The 22,216-nt window shown below is 36.0% G+C and overlaps 1 protein-coding gene across 2 annotated transcripts in view; it reads left to right on the top strand.

The window, feature by feature from the left end:
- Positions 1-3,365: 3,365 nt before the first annotated feature.
- The window catches only part of LOC143249584 (secreted frizzled-related protein 5-like), a 61,162-nt gene continuing 42,311 nt past the window's right edge, over positions 3,366-22,216 (top strand). The window contains exon 1 of one of the 2 annotated variants that reach the window (XM_076499698.1): positions 3,366-4,257. In XM_076499698.1, coding sequence (XP_076355813.1) covers positions 3,789-4,257 — 469 coding nt within the window. In that variant the 5' untranslated portion in view covers positions 3,366-3,788. Of the gene's footprint in view, positions 4,258-16,506; positions 17,379-22,216 lie in introns of those variants that run through there. The other variant, XM_076499697.1, reaches the window with a different exon arrangement.

The following is a 22,216-nucleotide window of genomic DNA, read 5'->3' as shown; positions in this document are numbered from 1 at the left end:
ACATACATTGTTTTTCAATCTATTAAATGTTTTACAAAACAAAAGGGGCGCGTAAGTTTCACTTTTTTATTTCTGTCGTATGCTTTTTGTTTAATATTTAGTAAATCAACATGAATAATAATTATACTGTTGACTGAAACAGATTCTTTTGTTGGGGGCGCTCTTTTGCATTATTCGATAATAGAAATAACTTAAAGTCTATACTACTTAATAATAACAAAGACGCTTTATTTTTTGGGCCATGATTTAGTTGACTAATGTTCACTGGAGTCCGAAATCGAAACCTGCCGAAGAAAATATTTGCTCTTTCAGCTGTGGAAGCGTTATAATATGATGGTTGATCTCACTATTCATTGGTAAAGGAGTGATAGACTGGACTGAAAGTAGCTAGTCGATGTCATCCACTTAGGAACGCCTAGCACAGATAATCCTCGAGTAGTTTTAGGCGGACTTGAGGAAAGTGAGCAAGGCAAACAAACAAAGTAATTTTCACAGATAAGAAAATTTTCACGGTGAGAGTAATGGAATCATTTGACGTGTTAATTCTCTCATATTTTTATTCTCGTCGAAATTCAAACCCAGTAATTAAATCTAGACAAACTCGTGTTCTATTCTGCTCAAACTTTTCTAAAACTTTTCAAGATGAGAAGTCACACGCTCATCATGTGATGTCAAACTTTCCCTTTGGTAAACGCAATACAAAAGTTACGTTGTTCAGGTTTACTTATTATTTTATTCAGAAAAGGTGATTGAATTAAAATGATAATTTACTAAGCACATGATGAAACCACAGTAACTACAAACTTCGTTCTATGATAAAATGATATTTATGAATTATATTAGAAATTTCGAATTTTGTAAACATTTTTTTGGGTTAAAACCACACTTCTCTGAATTATCTTTCAAGTCAATAAAATGGTTCTGCATTAATCTCATAATATGTTCTCAAAACGTCTTCAAAATATTCTTTGTTTTGGTTTAGAACTCTCTCACAGATTTACATAAAGGGCAATTTTCATGTATCCCGCCCCTAATTCTAAATTGATACGCTAGAGGGTTATTAGTTAGTTTGCTTGTAATTAAGCACAAAGCTAGACAAAGGGCTATTTGTGCTCTGCCTGCCATGGGTATCGAAACCCGGTTGCTCTAACTATATAAATTTAGAACTGGAAGATTTATAACAGACACGAGATGTTTAAATGACGTCATCACTATGTGAGAGCATGCTCATCAACTATGCAATAAAACTATAAGAGAAAAGTTGAAAGTTACGGATAGCAATAACGTGTTTTCGTGATACACTTATTTGTTTACGTTTTTAATAACACGTCCGTGGGTTACTAGGTTATAGAGTGTATTCTGACGCTTTATAAATTTTATACAGAATAATAATAAAATAGGTACTCAGAGATTGTGACGATTGTTTTTCTTTATCAAGTGATAAAATTACAGTTACTGCTATAATTAGACATGCGACAAGCTTGTTTATAAAAAGATGATGATAAACGAAAATAAAACATTTAGTTTTATTCTTGCTTACAGTTCCTCTAAGGGTCGCTTGTTCGGATCCCCGTCACACCAAACATGCTCACCCTTTCAGCCGTGTGTGTGTGTGTGGAGGGGGGGTGTTATGCTATTATGGTCAATCCCACTATTCGTTGGTAAAAGAGTAGCCCAAGAGTTGGCGGTGGGGAGGTGATGACGAACTGTTTTGCCTTTAGTCTTACATTGCTAAACTAGGGACGGCTAGCACAGATAGCCCTCGTGTAGTTTTGCGCAAAATTCAAAAACAAACTTGTTTACAGCTCCTTTCAAAGTATTTATATGTAAATCATTAAACCTATAAAGAGTCTATAGTGTTTCGCATGACTCGAAATATAAATTTACCTGGACCAGAGATATGTGTGGGATTAACTCACACATTTCCAGTTTCAGTACCTGATAAGTATTTTTTAAATTTTATTGATTATTTTACTTTTGCAATTTGAAAAGAAAAGGGATAAACAAAAATAAAAAAAGGAAATTAAGTAATTATTGATTTTTTATATATAATTTTAATGTTCTTTCTAGTCTTGATAGGCGCTTTTGTTTTTCTATCAACGAACTGACTGTTTTTGGCAACTGCAGCCTTGTTGTTGATGCATTGTTTCCCAAAACAAAGAGTTAGGATAGCGTGAGTGATGATTTTTTCTTTCAAAAATACGTGCATATACGACCAAAGCCATGCAGTTTCAATCTTCATTCAACATTTATTTATAGGTGTCTTAATGTTCAGGATGTCAGACTTTAAGCCTAGTTTAAAGACTGATAATTCTTGATGAGTATTATCATTGCATTTTATCTGAAAGATTCGGAAGGACCTGGGAAGCTTTCTGAGATGTGCAGACTATTGGTTGCAGCGCATGTTATGTATGCTACAGTTTCTAAACTTAGCTTATTTAAAAAAGCTCAGTAAAAGTGTTCCTGGACAGATTGACAAGAAACAATCTAGCGAACTTTTCTAAGTTTAGTCGGTTGGACAAACAAAACACAGGCTTACTGTTATGAAAGATAACACAGGAGGAAATAAAGAATTCCGAAAACTGCTATATATCAAAATACTTAACGAAAACCATCTCTCACACTTTTCTCACGTGCTAGCTCTTCCCCACCCCTCCAGTTACGAGTGTCCGGCAGATTAAACTTTCCTCAAGGGAGAGAATCGCACTTCTAACTGTTAACCTTGCGTGAAATATCTAACCAGAACTAAAAGGTCTACTTGTCAAAGCTTCTGTAGTGTAATAGAAGGGCTGTCCAAGCTTACTGGTAGGAGTAACTTGGGGTATCGACAATAAGTTGTTTTGTAACTCAACGACTTTCTCCATCTTCCTGTGCCTAATAGATCCTCTAAGCTAGTGCAGTGGGAATCATTATATGAACTTAGCTGATGCTGGCACACACTTTTAAATTTTCATTTTAAACATTTAAAGTTTATTTATTGATCCTCTTAAATATATCTAAAACTCTTGTCACGTACGTATACACATATGTATTAATGCTAACACACAAGCATATCTTTGCGTTATGTACTCAAAATTTTCGTGAACCACAGGGTTTAATAAAAGGTAATGTCCTCCAGTAGCCTTGGTTGATGCAGTAAAAACTCGTACAGGCGCAGAGGGCTAAACAAGTTTTTGTGATGGCTAAGCAGGGCAGGTATTTAGCATTCCCAGCATGTTGACCGCCTCTCATCGTGGCGATGATAACGCCGATTTCCTAGCGAGTGGCGACGTAGCTCGCGGCTTTGAACCACGTTGGATTGGCTAATAGCTGTCACGTGGCTATTACTCCAGCCGAGTCCTTGTACACCAGCTAAAACAGAGATTTTCAAAGTTTCGACTGTAGGTATGAGAGAGTGAGTACCTGATACCGCAAGAGGGATGCTTCTTTCTTAAACACACGTACGCACGCGCATAGGCGCTTGTCTGTGGCAGACAGGGAAGTGAAGTTTTTTTTTTATTTTTCTTGCGTTTGTACATAGCGAGACAGCGATACTCTTACGTAGTTGAAGTGACGAAGAAAGATAATTTTTGTTTGTAAAAACTTTGTTAATTATTCAGAACATTTAAATACCCCGAAATATTAATTTGTGAACGTGAATGTTTTTCGCTTTTTTAATGATGTAGAACGTTCAGTAAACGTTATAATTCGTAGTGCCATACGAACAGAATAGGAAATATATATATATATAAACAACTCTGTTTGATCTAATCTCTAGAAGGTTCTCTATCCAATAGATTGTCTGTAATATGGAGCGTATGTTTATCGTGGATCTGCTGCTGGCTTGTGCCCAAATAGGCTTGACTGCAACTTACCTGACTGACTGGAATATGGTGGGAAGTCGCTTGACCCAGCCAACTTGTTTGGACATACCCCAGAATCTGACTCTCTGTCACGGGATCGGATATACACAAATGCGTCTACCCAACTTGCTGGGTCACGATACGATGACTGAAGTGGCTCAGCAAGCTGGTCCGTGGGTTCCTCTCTTTAATCTCAAATGTCACCCGGACACTCAGCTATTTTTGTGTTCGCTGTTCTCGCCAGTCTGCTTAGACCGACCGATATATCCGTGTCGTTCCCTGTGCGAGGCCGTCCGTCAAGGCTGTGAGAGAAGGATGAACACGTACGGCTATCCCTGGCCAGACATGGTTCGTTGTGATCAGTTTCCCATGGATAATGACATGTGCATCACCGTGCAGTCTCTAATTGATAGAGGTAAGTTATAGTCGAGGGATCATCTCTGAAGTTACACTAACATTGGCGTTTTTTGTTGGATGAAGTTTTCTCTTTTTGCCTTTCTCAGGCACGATGAGTTGATTTAGTAGTGATGTAGCTAGCTGATTGTCCAGGTTGTAGGTCACGAATTAGGAGTGCTTCCTTTTTTCTTAGTGCCCTTTCATCTTTCGCCGAGCCTATTATTTTGAAACGTTCACTGTTCCAGATTTACAACCACCTAAGCAAAAATTGTAACGAAAAAGTTAAGAGATCATTTTAGTTCGTTTTCATAATATTCAAGAACTGTATATTTTATTAATGTATAAAGATCACATTTATAAAAAAAACAACACATCATCACTGATCATGTCTGAATGAGAATGAAAACCAACACAAGTTTTTTTATGTAAGGCAGTTACCAATTACGAAATTTATTTTAATTTATTACACACAAGCTGGTAATGTTAAATCTACTTAATGGAGGTGAAATGAAATAAAAAGTGATTTAATGTTGTTGCTACTATGCTAGAGTTTAATACAGTTAAGAGTATTTGTTTCAAGTGTCTAATTTGTCAGCTCTAACTTGCCAGTTATGACAAGTTAAATCAGTTTTTCTCTTGTGATTGGTAAAATACCTACATATGGTGAAAATTGTTTAGCTACGTGTTCGAGTTCACGGTTTAGACACGTCTCTCTCTCTCTTTCTCGTGTTTCCGAAGTTAAGACGCTTTCATTCAACAGTATAGATATGTGTCTTAATTTCACATTAGTCTAATTTCAAGCCATGTCTTAGTATAGACACATTAATTTGATTTCAAGTCATAAACAGTATGTTGTAATTCTACAGTGATAAACCGAAGGCTCTCAAACTGTAAGATACCCTCTCTCCAAGAGACGCGACCTTTTATATATATATATATTGTGGGGGGGATAAGAGAATAGTCAGGAAAACGTTTTGTTTTTCGGCTATTTTAAAGTAAGTTTATCATTGTCATCTATAGAGTTATAAAAGCCGAACCAAATTATATAATTAATTAATAAAATTAACTAGTATAGCTCAGCTCCAAACCATCAAGCGTTAAGGCCTCTGTAACTATCAACTACTAATTTGTCCGCTAGTGGCATAGCGGTGTGCCTGCAGATTTACACCGCTAGAAACTGAGTTTCGATACCCATGGTGGACAGGGCACAGACAGCTCATTGTGTAGCTTTGTGTTTAATTCCAAACAACAACTACCAATTTTCAGAGTTTACACCTTTATATGTGATGAGGTGTTCATCAACATAAACGTACTGCCAACTCTATACTTTATCTTAGTTTAATTACAGCTTTACTACCATAATGGTAGTAAATCGTTTCGAGTTTCGTTTTCTCCCCTTTTTTCTTGTCTTTCACTTCGGAGAGCAGTCACCTTCCCGCAACTGTTAGAAGACAAATGAAGGGTGATATAACTTGTATTTCTTTTGATGATTTGCTTTGATTTTATCGTGAATTTCTTCATTTGAGACTGTCGAATGAAGGTTAAGACTAATAGATAATGTGCCCCCTCCCGTAATGTGGGTCCTATTTTCACAGCCACCTCCAGAACCTAGGGTACATTTTATGTCTCACATTATAGACTGTACCCTAGGAATTATTTTAACTTATGGAGCGTTTTAAATTGGATTTTGTTTGGGTTTGTTTTGTTCATTTAATATATATGTATATCACTCTTTAAATAAGTTTAACGTGTTTTATTTTGAGGGGGAGAGGGAAAAGTCTATTACAGAAAAGAAAAGGGGTGCGCAACCTAAAGCGTTTGAAAAACACTGGCATAAAGAATGTATATTTTGATTTTAAAGCACATATATGCATATTTTAAACCCACAGAATAGACAAATACGTATGTCACGATTCCAAGTTGTTTCAACGTGTTCTGTTGATAGGGGTATGGTGTCTTTTGTGTTATATAGCAAACGTAATGCGAAATCCAATACATCTAACGATAACAAATTATGTTACTTTTTTCTTGCTATTTGAACTGAAATTTCGAGACTAACGGCAACTACCCCTAATTCGCAAATAAAATTATTTACAGAATGTACTCGCTAATGGTCAGAGTATGTTTATTTGTTTTTTTTTAATTTCGCGCAAAGCAGGGTTATCTGCGCTAGCCGTCCCTAATTTTGCAGTGTAAGACTAGAGGGAAGACAGCTAGCTAGTCATTACCACCCACCGCCAACTCTTTGGCTACCCTTTTACCAACGAATAGTGGGCTTGACTGTACATTATAACGCCTCCACGGCTGATAGGGCGGGCATTGTTTGTGTAACTGGGATTCGTACCCGCGACCCTCACATTATGAGTCAAGCGCCCTAGCCATTTGGCCATGCCGAGACTTGTTGTTTTTTTTTGAGTTAAGCGCAAAGCTACACAACGGACTGTGTCTGCTAGGTTTGTAAGTTGTTTCTATAGTTATAGATCTGCAGACATTCCGCTTTGCCACTGGGGGGCTCGTTAAAGTAACCGGATAGACTTGATAAATGTTATTTCTAAGAATGAACTTATAGATTCACTGAATATTCATCATTACATATTAACTGTTCATTTATTCTTGGTATTTATAACTATTATTCAGTTTTTAGACGAAGTTTCTTGATTATAATTTTATTATCGTTCGCAGTTCCCTCTACAAGACAGCTAAATTATAACATTAAAATTATAGCTTACAACAGTAATGTAGACATATTAATACTAGAAATAATCGACCTGTTTTATTAAACAGAACACTCACTTTCGTTTTACAACTTCTTCAGTAGCATTCATTAAAACACAAACCGAAACTGACACACAGAGATTTGTGTTTGTGTTTTAGTGTCATCGGGTCGTTTATTTATAGTATTAAAATGTCTTCTATATGTTAGTATGCACTATAAAAATTCAGTAATGAGTATTATAAACATGTTCATCCTGATTTTATACTAATCTTTTTTTTTCCAAGGCGTAGACAATATATTATATATTTTGATTCTACGTTACTCCTGGCCCGAGCATGGCCAGGTGGTTAAGGCACTGAACTCGTAACTGGAGGGTCGCGGGTCCGAATCCCCGTCACACCAAATATGCTTGCCCTTTCAGCCGCGGGGACGTCATAATTTTATGGTCAATCCCACTATTCATTAGTAAAGGAGTAGCCCAAGAGTTGGCGGTGGGTGGTGATGACTAGCTGCGTTCCATCTAGTCTTATACTGCAAAATTAGGGACGGCTAGCGCAGATGGCCCTCGTGTAGCTCTGTGCGAAATTCAAAACAAACAAACGTTACTCCTGATTTCAAGGCAAAAAACAATGTATATCGTGATTTCACAAATACTGTTATGTGATTTCTCTAACATAAACTTATCTAGAAAGTCCAACATGTTTTTTTTTATTAATCTCATGATTTAAAAACGCTTTTTTGGTTCAGATTTCTTCCTTATTTTAGTAGTATCAGAAGTAGAAAAAGTAAAACTACAATAAGGAATAATAAGTCTACAGTACAATATAAAAATTCACAGAATGTAAAAAATAATGTACTTAATAGTGTAAAGTGTGATTCGTGCACTGTACGTTTAAGGGACGCGTGAACTGGGTCAGAGAGCACGTGTCTCCCTATAATTTCTAAACAACAAACTCTGTAAAACAAATAATTAAACTGTGTGGATATTTTAAAGCCAAACAATGGTAGAATTACGTGTGGATAGTTTAAACACCTAAGAACGGGAATTAAATTTCATCCTACTGGAAGATTTGGTTTGAATTTCGCGCCAAGCTACGCTAGGGCTATCTCTTTATAGCTCCTCTATATAATGCTTTCTCTACCCATATCAGCCGTTTTTACATGTATAATTTTCTTTACAATGGGGTTTTCTCGTCATCAAGGAGGGCTAACCCTGCTAGCCGTCCCTAATTTAGCCAGTTCTTGGGCTACTCTTCTATCAACGAATAGTGTGATTGAACATAACATTATAACGCCACCGCGGTTGAAAGGGCGAGCATGTTTGATGCGACGGGGATTCGAACCTGCGACCTTCGGATTATAAGTCGAGTGTCTCAGCCACCTGGCCGTGCCGGGCCCTGCTGAAAGAAGACATTAATGCATAATTTGTATCAAACCGTTACTACTGATTATGTTGTGGGTCATGAATAATGTATTCTTTGCAAAGAACAGTCTTTTAAAAACATTGAAAAACAAACTACTCAGATGCTATCTTTAAAACGTTATATGTTTTTAGGAAATTCAGATAATATTATCATATTAAAATAATTATATAGCTGTGTGTATCTATTCTAAATATTTAATAATATAATAATCGTTCATACATATTGTTTTTGCCAATAGGTATAGTACAAACCATGTGTGTAACCAAGAAATTGGTTACATGTAAATATGGTGTTATGAATATAACAAATTATGTTTGGCATCATAACTGAAAAATGTTATGAACTGGAAATTTTTGGTGTCTCCACTCCACACAAAGTACTCCACGTTCCTTACCTTTAAGAATGTAGGGTTTGATTCATTTAATTTATGTTTGACAGTAGATAATTCGATACTTTTAATTTGCCTTTAATGGCACAGAGTGTAATTCATTTTATTTTTTATTACTTCGCCTGAATTATTAACCTATTAGTTCACATTAAACACCGTGGAGTAGCTCAGTTTTTTTTGTTTCTGTTTCTATAGTAACAATAGGCTATTTCTTATCAAGAAACACTTTTTTCTAGAAGAAGACATGAAATATCTATTTGTTTCAACTGAAAGGGTGCATTTTAGTACTTTATTTAAAAGCCAGAAAGAAAAGTATTTAATTTTATAAATTGGTTTTGTTTTACAATGAGAGATTGAAAACTGAAGTAGTAAGGTGTTATAAATGTAAATTACGTGCGTTACAATAACGTAGTGTATGTAATGTGAATAAAGCATTAAGTTTTCAAGAGAGACATTAATGGAAATGATGTTCATAAATGTCGAGTTATTATAACTACATAAGCACGTGTGCTATCAGCACGCATTGAATTATGACTAAAGTTATATAAACACTGAATCTACTATATCCGTTTCGTTCATCCAGCAAGACATATTTTAACCAGTGGCAGTAAAAAGATAATAGGAAAACGACAAAGAAAATTAAACAAACAAGTAAAAATTTTTTTAAAAATGTACAGAGATAGATGTACAAAGCAAACAATTTATACGAAAGGATAAACATAACAGCAAGTGTTGGACAATAATGGAAAGCCATTGATTAAAATACTGTATTAATAAAAGCTTAGTTTGTAACTAAGTTGGTTTACGTGGTTTTAATGATTGGCGTAGCTGTTATTGATACTGTTTTACAAAATACATTTTGACTTTTTTACATGTTTCTGTAATTTTTTTAGTCATTTTTTTTACGACTGAATGTTTTCCATTGTCTTTTCGATATCCTCATTGGCTCTCCAATAGCATAACGGTATGTCTGTGAGCTTTCACTTCTAGAAAGCAATGTTCGACACTCATGATCGATAAACCACAAATAACCCATCATGTAGCTATGCACTTAACTACAAAGAAACTAACAAACTTGTCTTTATTACCGAGTTTCTATTTTATCATGCCTGACATTTATGACAAATTTTTAGTATTTTAGTCTACCATTCATATTCAGTTGCAGGTAAAACTTCACCTGAAACTATGTTAGAATCGAAAATGGCACTGAGAATATTAGTAATAAAATGAGTTATTTCACTACTTGACCAGTTCTTCCCAAATAGTAATTCGCATGCACCACTCCCCCATGTTTTGTAGTGTTTAAACTTCTTACTGTCAGCAGTGTGCCATCTGCTGTAAAAATGTGTTAAGTGACATACATAGCTTGTTTCCTGTTTACTTATTGTCAGTTCTATAACACTTCTGTGAATTCTATTCATGTTCAGTACTAGTGGCATGGCGAGTGGATGACAGACCTCGGGGCTAGATTTTTCTCTGTGTGTTTTTGTGATAACGGAAGGGGTTGAGGTAGAGGAAGACAATAACCTTTCTACAACCGCTACAGTAATTTATTTTCTTTAAATCTCCAGCCTGTTCTCTAACCCCAAAGAATGTTCTTAAACAATAAATCGTACAATAATTAAAATAGTTTTAACCCAATAACATTTATGCTGTTTCCGCTGAGTCCGAAACAATCACTAGAAAAATTTTAAACAAATTAAAGAAACTTACGTTAGACTGAAAACTGTCGACCTTTATACTATCATTCAGCCCCACGCTAGTACAGCGGTATGTCTACAGATTTACAACGCTAAAATCAGGGATTCGATTCCTTTCGGTGGGCTCAGCAGATAGCCCGATGTAACTTTGCTATAAAACACACAAACAAACACACGTATCCTGAATTATGCACATATGAACTAAAAGGAAAGTCAGATACACCATAGGATTTGGATGTAGCCTTTCCGAAATGCCTATTGCCAGCAGCGCTCGCTACCACAGGTGATTTTTCCGATTTTTTACTGTCACTCTTAGCCAGGCATGACCAGGTAGTTAAGGCACTCGACTTGTAATCTGAGGGTCGCGGGTTCGTCACACCAAACATGCTCGTCCTTTCAGCGGTCGGGGCGTTATAAATTTACGGTCAATCTCACTATTCGTTGGTAAAAGAGTAGTCCAAGAGTTGGCGGTGGGTGGTGATAACTAGCTGCCTTCCCTCTAGTCTTACACTGCTAAATTAGGGACAGCTAGCGTAGATAGCTCTTGTGTAGCTTTGTGCGAAATTCAAAACAAACCAATCCAATATGCTTAAAGTTTAGGCTACGCTGGGAAATCAGTCATTGATCTTACCAACTTTCACCCTCGGTAAATTAATAATAAAAGACAACAGTGACTCATTCGTGTTCTTATTTTGACCTCAATATTTGTGGAGCAAGCTTGTAACTCTTATGTTCGATATTCACATATCATTCATAAGTAGAGTATTATTGGAAAAATTATTTGAAATGCTTCTCGGTTGTTTTAATTCTACATATTACACTGAGTCTCCCTGTTATTGGAATAACCGATGAGGTAACGTTATTTCAAAATGTGTTGTAAGTCATGATTTGTAGCAACATTTATTAAAAAGCTTCTCATTTCATGTTAGTGTCTGATCTCTATTATAGGTGATAAGACAAGGCCCTGCATGGCCAAGCCTGTTAAGGTGTTCGACTCGTAATCCGAGGGTCACGGGTTGGAATCCCGGTCACACCAAACATGCTCGCCCTTTCAGCCGTGGGAGCGCTATAATGTGACGGTCAATCCCACTATTCGTTGGTAAAAGAGTAGCCCAAGAGTTGACTGTGGGTGGTGATGACTAGCTGTCTTCCCACTAGTCTTACATTGGTAAATTATATATGGTTAATGGAGATAGCCCTCGAGTAGCTTTGCGCGAAATTCAAAACAAACAAATCATGTTAGTGTTCTAAAGATAGCTTCAAGAGGACAGTTTCTAAACTTTTTCAATAAATATTGTTGTAAGCTACATTTTTTTACGGTTATAAGTTATTAGCTAAAGCTAAAGCTGATACCGTTAAAGTGGATGTAGAGGTTTCTAAGGCTTGAAATTATTTTTTTTTCACTACGTTTTAGGATGGATGAAAAATTGAGATTGGGAAAAGATAATAAGAAAGAGACAGGTGTTTCAAAATATAGCTTTGGATCATTTAATGATTTTCGTGAAGTATTCGCGTTTGTATTACCTATCATGCTTTTTGGGTTTTACTGTACATGTAAATCGATTCTACGTTAACCATAACATTATTAGAGAGGTTCGAACGCCATTTTATACGACAGTGTATAAGTGTTTGAGCTTGCAGAGATGTTAAAAGAAAATATAAGCATATTTGTAACAGTTTTGTGTACCAGACGTTGCATAATTTTAACCAAATAATTAAAAAACAAAAACTAACGAATGAATAATGTTACAAGAACACTGAACGTGGAGTTAAAAACTCCACTTAGCTTTAATTTTTATAATATCTAGATAACAATTTACAATTTTATTTTTCATTGTTGTTCTATAATGTTTTATTTAAAAATGTTCGTAAAATTTTCGATAGACCCAACGTATGTCTAGGCCCTGGGGTAGTTGTTCTATATTTTCCCCATCTGTGTCAGATATCTTCAAAAAGCATGCCAAAAATGATTAGGTGGTTAGAAAAAACTGGTTATCAAAAAGGTTATCAACTAACTGGTTAAGTATTTCCTGAAATTCTACAAGGATATAACCTTACTGATTTTACTTTTTTTAATGAGTGCCCCAATCTTTCAAGTTACCAAAAATGTTGCGTAAAAAGTATTGACTGAAGAATTGTTTGCTTGTTTTTGAATTTCGCGCAAAGCTACATGATATCCATCTGCGCTAGCTGAACCCAATTTAGCAGTGTAAGACTAGAGGGAAGGCAGCTAGTTATCACCACCCACCGCCAACTCTTGGACTACTCTTTTACCAACGAATAGTGAGATTGACCGTAACTTTATAACGCCCCGACCGCTGAAAGGACGAGCATGTTTGGTGTGACGAACCCACGAGCCTCAGATTACGAGTCGAGTGCCTTAACTACCTGGTCATACCTGGCTAAGAGTGACAGTAAAAATCGGAAAAATCACCTGTGGTGGCGAGCGCTGCTGGCAATACGCATTTAGCAAAGGCTACATCCGAATCTTATGGTTCTCAGACTTTCCTTTTAGTCCATATTTGCATAATTCAGGATACGTGTGTTTGTTTATATGTTTTCTTATAGCAAAGCTACATTGGGCTATCTGCTGAGCCCACCGAAAGGAATTGAAGAGTTGGAGAGTTGAAATTATTCAAACTTAATATAAGGCTGGTGAGAAATAACTGTGTGCTGTTCATGAGCTTTTGAATATATAGCAATATTCTATTTGTCTAGGGCAGTTCAATATAGTCCTCATTTAAAATTGAACGACTTTATACCTAATTTCTTAGCTTGTAGCTGGATAACGTGTTTAACACGTATGTTTTTAATATGAAGGCAATAAACTCGTTTAACCTAAGTTAAAGAGTAGAATCTGGTTCTGTGTCACATTGAGAGAAGGGTCTATATGTGTGACACACCATGTAGTTTGCTGTGAAACCAGATCCGTAACAAGAGTTTGTCACCGAGAATAGGAAGAGAATACAAAGTCCAAGAAGGGCAAGTTTGTGTGAGCGTGGTCTAGAAATTAACTAGTGGAGCTGTGAGTATACTTACAAGAACAGCATTAAATTCTACTATTCAGTGAAACGTTAGCGAAGGGTGTTGTTGGCTAGCTGCCTTTCCTTTATTCTATCAGTTCTATATTAGAACATAATCTATGCGCGGATATCTTTTGTGCAGCTTTGCTTGAAACTTCGAAACAAAGTGTGTTCATATAACTACGGGTGGCTGTAGAGGAAATGGCTTGCTGGGGCTAAAGCTACTTCAATACGAGTCTTAGCATCCGAACCCGACGAAACGTTCAAACTTTTTTAAGTGTGTATGTGTTTATGTTTTATGTGGAGGGTACTGGACACTAGTCAATACGTTTGCACGCGACAAAGAAATCTACGAGGCAGTCCTTATGCATAACTAACAGAAATGATGACCGCTTCTCTACCACCAGACTAATGAAGGGTCAGACGAGCTCTGAACTTCTACTCCCAGGCACTCCGAGATGCGACTGTTTCATGCAAAGCACGTCGAGAACGGTATTGTACGTATGAAGACAGAAACAAGGAAGGAAACACTTGAAAGTATAATTATATATGTACATATATATATTATATCCTTTTAAAATGAATAATTATACATACAAACAATCATAGAGTATCTCAGTACTGTAATATATATATATATATACATTATTTTAAGTAATAAGTGACCTTTTATTTTTCTTGTTTTTATTTTACACCTAAACTTCTTCATTGGCAAGGCGATGTGACGTCAACACTGCATCCAATCATTTTCCTTTGCCCACTGAAATAAATTTATTCATAGAAACAAACAAAATAGGGAAGCTGACACAAGAAACAAGAGCGTGTATTTTTATTTTACGTTGTTTAGGGAGGTAAGGAAACCTAATTTTGCGTAACTTATTGCTCCCCACTCCATACTCACGTGTCTTTGTATCATGTGGTGGTTGTTCTACTCGATCGATTTAGTATTTGTTTAACCATGAAGTATTTAGTTTCGGTTTAATCAAGCAATACTTGTCCGTTTTTCAATCATCTGATATTTAGTGTCTGTTTATTCGTATTATATTGAAGGCTTGTTATATTATTATTTTTTAGTTTGACAAGATACATTCATTTTCTTCAACAATTTCGATACCGATTCAAAAGAGACTTTGTTGGTTATCATCGTTTGTTAAACTATAAACTCAACAGATTTAAATAAAACCAATATTTACTAAGTTTGAAAACTAGAAACATTATCTAACAATACAAAGTTAGGGCAAATCTGAATTTGGTGTATGAAAAGGTTAAACTGCGCTGTTCACCAGTAGCGCTTGTATCACCAGATTCCAATTATTCATGCGTAATCCTTCGTATGTCGACATAAGTCTTACATTTTGTAATCTTCCTTTTTATTTCGTTTTCCGCATTTCATAATTTTTCATTTTCAATTTTTTTTAAGTAAGGTGACACAATTAATTGATATGATTAAAACATGTTGGTCGTTAATGTAAGAAATGTGTTAGTGGAGGGATGTAATAACAAAATGGCGGTGAAAGGTGAAAGACGAGGTAGCTAACCCTCAGTAAACCTGTGTCCATGGTCCATGAGTAAAATATAACCTGTGGCTAAGTAGTCAGTACACAGAATCACACATCAACGTTGCATTTTTTTTTTTTTAAAGAGACCCAAAACTCGAGCGTCTTTGTGAGTGATCCCTTGTGCTGACTTCTTAACTAGAATATTAGCTTTCATGTTAGATCATTGATTTCTGAGGAGACACTGGATCATGAGTGTGAAAATATATAAAAATGGATAATTATTTGATTGGTGAGTAATTAGAGTGAAAATAACTGGAGGTAAAGAGGTGGTGAATCGTTCGGAATACATATGGTAGTGTTACTTGATAAATCACCACTGATTAACTAGTGTTGTTACTGCAGGCAACATCTGTAGAAAGCGTCAGAATGTAAAACTGCCTTTGTTAGCGTTGCTTATAATTCTGGAAAGGATAATTTTCGATAAAAGTAAATTTCATATATGTTTTCCACAGCTTTAAGCATATGGATAGTAAAAGCACTTGTTTACTTGTCGTTGTTTCAAGCTTCATTTAGGCCCAGCTCGTAATCTGATAGTCACAGGTTCCAATCTACGTCACCAAACATGCTCGCCCTCTCATCCATGGCTACGTTATAATGTTACGGTCAATTCCACTATTTGTTGGTAAACGAGTAGCCCAAGAGGTAGCGGTTGATGATGGTGACTAATTGCCTTCCCTTTAGTCTTACACCAAATTATGGACGGCTACTCCAGATAGCTCTCGTGTAGCTTTGAGCGAAATAAAAAAACAAACAAACAAACAAACAAAACCAACCTTCTTCTGCAGTCCGTACAATTATTCAAGTAGTAGTTTATATTCATACAAAGTTAAGAATTCGTGACTACTGCGGGTTTTGTTCCCGGATCTCTTGGACAGGACTTAGACCCTAAATTTTAAGTTGTTTGTATGCTTTCTGATAAGTTCTGGTGAACTGTAGCTGATGGCTGATAAAATATGTAATGATCAATGACTATTGTACTGTAACAGAGGAAAAACGTTACGCAGTTTTAAATAAATCTAAAACAAGTATTTAGTGTCACTTAGATTCGTAGGTGAAAAGGGGAAATAAGTTTTTCCTTCATGTTGGATATTGTTGCATTATTTGAATCTAATTGGATATTGCTGCATTATTTTAATCTAAATCTCGGTTTGAAATTTGGTGACTTTTTATTATATTCGTTATCATTGCTGTAGAGGTGCACTATATGACTAGTAAGAAAATATTTGCCGTTTGATGCATTATCGGTTAGAAGTCAATACATCAGTTATTTGTGTCTTCATTGGCGTCTCACGTTCTGTTTCATTTAGCTTCGTTTTATCTATCGATGACGTATATCCTGATATCTTTCATTAGTTGGTTATTCTTTGTTAAATTGTATTGGCTAAAAGAAGCCACGTGGTTCAACCCCCATGCTGTTAAAACACACCGCTCTGGCGACATGAGAGATTTAAAAACTCTGAGCTCAGATTTAAGTACATATAGTGTTGGCTGCTTACAAGAGAAGAGCGACGTCTAACAGCAGCCTTCTTTATCAACACGTGCGCGCATGCAAGGACGTATCTGCTTTTGTCTTTTGACAGGTGAGTTTTAGATCGTCGCAAGATAACGGTACTGTTTATTCAATATATGGCGGCGACGTTGCTCAGTGAAAGTTTAATGGGTGTTAAGTAAATAAAGAACTTATTATAATTTTAATGTCAGAGACGATGACGTGAAACGGATTCTCCCAACATCGTGATTGGATCTTATTATTTTTTATATTAAGATAATCTCGGAAGCAAACGAGTGATTGAAAACAGGTTATGCCCTAGTTTCAGAGGACTGTTACTTGGGTTGGCAGCACAACACAGAGATCATGGAATTCTCAGTGCACCTCACCTTAATTGTAAGTGGACTATTAGCTGCAATGGGTTCCTCCTACCAAACTAGCTGGAACTTGTTGGGCATGAGGACAACTCCGCCTCCTTGTGTAGAAATCCCCCAAACACTAACTCTTTGCAACGGTATCGGATATAACCAGATGCGGCTTCCCAACTTGCTGGGTCACGACAGGATGGCTGAAGTGGCCCAACAAGCTAGTCACTGGGTGTCTCTTCTGAACCTGAAATGTCATCCGGACACGCGACTCTTTTTATGTTCGCTGTTCGCGCCAGTCTGCCTAGACCGACTAATTTATCCGTGTCGTTCCTTGTGCGAAGCAGTCCGTCAAGGCTGTGAGAGAAGGATGAACACGTACGGCTATCCCTGGCCAGACATGGTTCGCTGTGATCAGTTTCCCATGGATAATGACATGTGCATCACCGTGCAGTCTCCAGTAAGTGACGAAGAAGGTGAGTTAAAAAAGTGAGTTAAGAAGGTGAGATTCGTTGGGTGTATGAAGCACAACTCCTCCTGAACCACCGGCCGCACCCAATTCTAAACGGTAACAAAAGAATCGCCTTGGTCTCAAGGTATGCGCAAAGGTAAAAATTTTTACCAATCCTCTTAGGGAACCAAGATGTTTCATGGAAACACTTTTCAGGTGAAACCCCGAAAGTGCATCCCAAATTTATCATTGATTTACATTACAGTACGTAAATAAGTAAGCTTACTAATAACCGTTCGTAACTTGGTTAAAGAAATTAAAGTTGGATTATAGCAGTCCTGTAAATTTGGGCCACAGGCCTACGGGGCCGCTGGTTGATTATAACACTGACATATGTTCACCGTTTCGTTGTTAGTCAACGCTGGTAATAAGATTGTATTCGTCAATACGCAACGTATACGAAGATATTATTGTTGAAAACGCAACTGGCATGAATAACTAATAACACGTGTGCAGTTGTTTATTGACATTTGTCATCTAAATATTTTTCTTATTGAGGATAGGTTACTAGAGAACTTCTTGTATTTTCACCATTACTCATAATTTGTTTGAACAAACCAATAAAAATGAGTGTAACAACCGAGTCTACTTTATTAAAATTACAACAAACTAAACGCTTCCATGAGAAGAGACCAAAATAAAATAAATATAATTCCTGTACTCTTATTTTATTTGTGACCAAAAAATTGACACTTGTTACAAATATTGAGTTAAAGTATTCCATGCATGTAATTCCTAAGAATTGAGGATGTATCTTGTATATAATAATCTAAAATATACATTATAATAACGTGTATGATAGAAAGTAAAAAATAAAAAGTAATAATATGCCAAACACTTTATATCTGCCCCATAGAGAACTGACGAGTCCTTTCGCTTAATACCAGGTATAATCAGACCGGCTGGTATATGAAAAACGAAGTGACCCAAAGAGTGTTTATTATTTTTGAATTGCACGAACAACAGTTGTAATGATATGAACTTACGACAAGGATTAATACCATAAAGTTATTCATTTATTTTTAACACCATTTGTTTATTGTTGCATTAATTTTACCATCATTCAGAACTGGTGAACAAGCCATTCCATCTTGTTCCCGTACTGTGTGAACGAGAGAGGATTTTAGTAAGTAATTCTTACTATATTCTTTGCATGTATATGAAGTGTTTAGAATTCTTCTTTCTACTGTAATTTCGTATACATGCTATTGTCTACCTAAGACCGATTAGTTGATACTTAACTAACATTACATATGGTTAATAATAGAGGATCGAATGACCTGACAAAAATGGTGTTTTCGTACTAATCAAAGAGTGACGTAATGACCCTTTTGAGCTAATCTTTAACTGATTCTTGGTAAAGAGCTGACCTACATTATAATCGCTGCTGACGAGGTGAAAGGTTACTAAGAGACATTCGAGACAGAAAACAACTTATCTGTTCTGACTTACAAATGAGTGCATAGAAAATCTGCCCAAAATATTGACTAAATAGTGAAAAAAAAAAAAAATAGTGTAACGTTACGTATCAGTGTATGAATTTAATTTTTTTCCCTCTGTGTAAAAATGTAACAAACAGTAGAAAAAGTGGAATATCTTTACGTGTTAAAGTTGTGCAGCTTGTTTTATAAAAGTTCGGGTGTTTGTTGTTACAATAGAAATGAGCAGTGTGTTTTTCTTTTAGCAAAGCCACAAAGGCTATCTGCTCAACCCCCCGAGGGGAATCGAACCCCTGATTTTAGCGTTGTAAATACAGAGACATACCGCTGTACTAGCGGGGGTCACAATAGAAATGAGCCAAAACGTTCTGAAATGCAAAGTTTCTCTTAGTCTTATCTATGAGTTAAACTCTTAAGAGACAGAAAAGAAGATATTTCACATGTTGTCGGTTTTTCTTTTTTTTACAAAGTTTTATTTACTAAATTTGTCAAATTTACATACTGCAATGATTTTCTTGTAAGAATAAACTAGAAATACTTGAAGTTTAAGCTTAATTATACATGTTATGAACTTGTTTTAGTAAATATTAAAGTTCGTCCATATTGCTCACTTATTTCATTTACTTGCTTTACCAAAGAATAAATAAACTGATTAACACAGGTAAATAAATAAAGTCTTCTAAATATATACAAATTGTAGGTAGCTTTAAAACTGTAACATGAGTGTATACGACCATTCTGTATTTTTGTACCGATATGTGTAACCAAATGCGCGCTTTAATAAGCTAATGCTGTCTTTGGAGCTATTTCTTGTTTTAGAATGGTTTCGGACCACGTGCCACCAATATGTTCACATTGTTTTTAGAACGGACGTGAAGAACGAAGGTGATTTTTGAGAACAATAAACTTAACAGTTTCCATACTACTAACGTAAACTGAATTTAACGCTAATGAGCTACACTATTAAAGTATAAACAGCAAGTTTTTTTATTTTTCTTTGGGGGTGGATGGGTGGACGAGAAGAAGGAGGTAAGTGTAAGAAAGAACTGTGAAGTGAATGATGGGGAATTAACAGTTTGCTAACAAAAAATACTCAAAGTGGGGTGACACATGCCCCCTCTGCCCCTAAGGTTAGGTGCCTATGATATGTCTGTGTTCCAACAAGTTAAACTTGCGAATATCATAAATTTCGTAGTGTTCGGTACGTGTATCCAGCTTAACGTGGTGTTCAAAGTCTATTAGTCGTATCACCAACATAATGTTTTTGTGCAAAACAAATACAATTAAAATGTGTACAGGGGCGTTGCCAGCAATGCAATATGTGGGGTTCTCTTCCCCCACCCCAACCCAAATTGACTTACATGAAAGAAAGTGTTTATTCAGAAAAACAAACAAACACACACACACGAAAAAAACCATAGAAGACAATGGATTTTCTAAATCTTTAGAATGTTGGGGCGGTCAATCGACCCTCGACCACTATCACTCCCCAGCTACGCTTCTGGTGTATTTAATGGGCAAGGGATATGACATCAAATAAATATAATCAAAATATATACCACAGCTTTAAGACTATTTGTACATTGGATCCATGACGTGCTGAAAGTCGACTTTTTTTACGTAATTCTTTACGTAATCACTTTGTGTTATTTGTTAAAATTGTTTAGGAAAAGGTGATGGAATACACGCGCGCTCGCGTGTGGAACATACATTGGTGCTTGATTGACATGAAACATTATCACTTTGTGGCTGTGGAAACGCTAGAACCAACATATTTCTATGCAAAACCAAAGAGATGTGCTCAGTGTTCTGCAGGAGTATATGCCTTTTTTTTTCATATTGTTTTTGTGGCCCTCTAGCGGTGTACGTGCTGGTCAACTTTAACCACCCGTTATTCACAAATTAAGCTAGCAGTAAAAGCATTGTGTATTTTCTCGAATTAGTAACGACTGTTTTACAATGTTTATGACGTGTGCTGGCATTTGAAAACGAATGAAAATTTGAATTATTTTTAATCCTGAAACGAAACATAATATTTTAAACTCGGTTTACGCAAGTCATGGAACTAAATCTATTAGTGACAGTCTGGTTAATGTCAAGTTTCTCTGCCAAGGACATAGCATTAATTCTTCCTCGCTAATTGTGCTTACTGGAATGCTTGCTATTACTGCTGTCTTTAATATGACCGCAAACTTTCATATTCAATTATACGCACATACAATTTCAGTTCAAGGAGAGAATGTTTTTTATTTTGTTTTTGAATTTCGTGCAAAGCTACTCGAGGGCTATCTGCGCTAGCCGTCCCTAATTTAACAGTGTAAGACTAGAAGTAAGGCAACTAGTCATCATCACCCATCGCCAACTCTTGGGCTACTCTTTTACCAACGAATAGTGGAATTGACCGTCACATTATGACGCACCTACGGCTTGAGGGCAAGCATGTTTGGTGCGACCGAGATTCGAACCCGCGACCCTCGGATTACGAGTCGAACGCCTTAACACACTTGGCCATGCCGGGCCCTCAAGGAGAGAGAACAGCAGGATACGTACGTTAGACAAACGGTAAAGGTAATACTGTGATGATGTTTTTGAGACTTTTAATTTTTCCCATGTATATTTATTCGTTTGTTATTGACCACGAAGCTGCACAATGAGTTATTTGTGCTTTGCTCACCAAAGAATTAAATCCTGATTTTTAATGTTATAAAAGCTAATACATAACCCTGAGTCACCAGGGAGAGGGCGAGGGCTCGCTTTTAGCTGAAACGTTAGTGGTACTATTATATCTTTACTGTGAACGTCGTTACAAGACTTGTGGCTTATTGTTAAAAACATTTTTAACTTTTTGAAATAAAAAAATTCTGAATAAAAATAAAATAAAATTGATATTTAGTATTTTTTCTGTTTAAAATTTTCGCTATTCTTAAAATTCTTTGGAGCAATAATTCGAACTACTACAGTTCTCGGTAAAACAATAGATATTATGACATCATTTCTGATTTATTCAGTTGTTTAACAAAATTATAGCATCCGTTTGCATACATAGGTGAAAAATAAACGAACTCCGGATATTTTTATTTTAATATGATAGGAGGAACATGTTTTGTACATGACGTATGACATTAGGAGACAATCAACACACAGTATTACTTAGTGATACCGTTATAAATGCTGTATAACTGTCGCCCTAAGCAACAGAGAACATGTTAAGATTTATTTAAAGTTTTAATAAACGTGAGAAGTTTTTTATGTACTACAGTTTGCTTATTTACTCTTAATACAGTTTAACAGTGATAAGGTTTTTCTTTCTTTCTTCTTGTCTGAATACTGGAGATAGCGGAAACAATTTGTTTGAAAATCGCGC

The sequence above is a fragment of the Tachypleus tridentatus genome, chromosome 4 (genome assembly GCF_004210375.1).
Source record: "Tachypleus tridentatus isolate NWPU-2018 chromosome 4, ASM421037v1, whole genome shotgun sequence".
NCBI classification, from domain to species: Eukaryota; Metazoa; Arthropoda; class Merostomata; order Xiphosura; family Limulidae; genus Tachypleus; species Tachypleus tridentatus.
The sequence above is the reverse complement of the archived record's forward strand: the minus strand, read 5'-3'. Positions and strand labels throughout refer to the sequence as shown.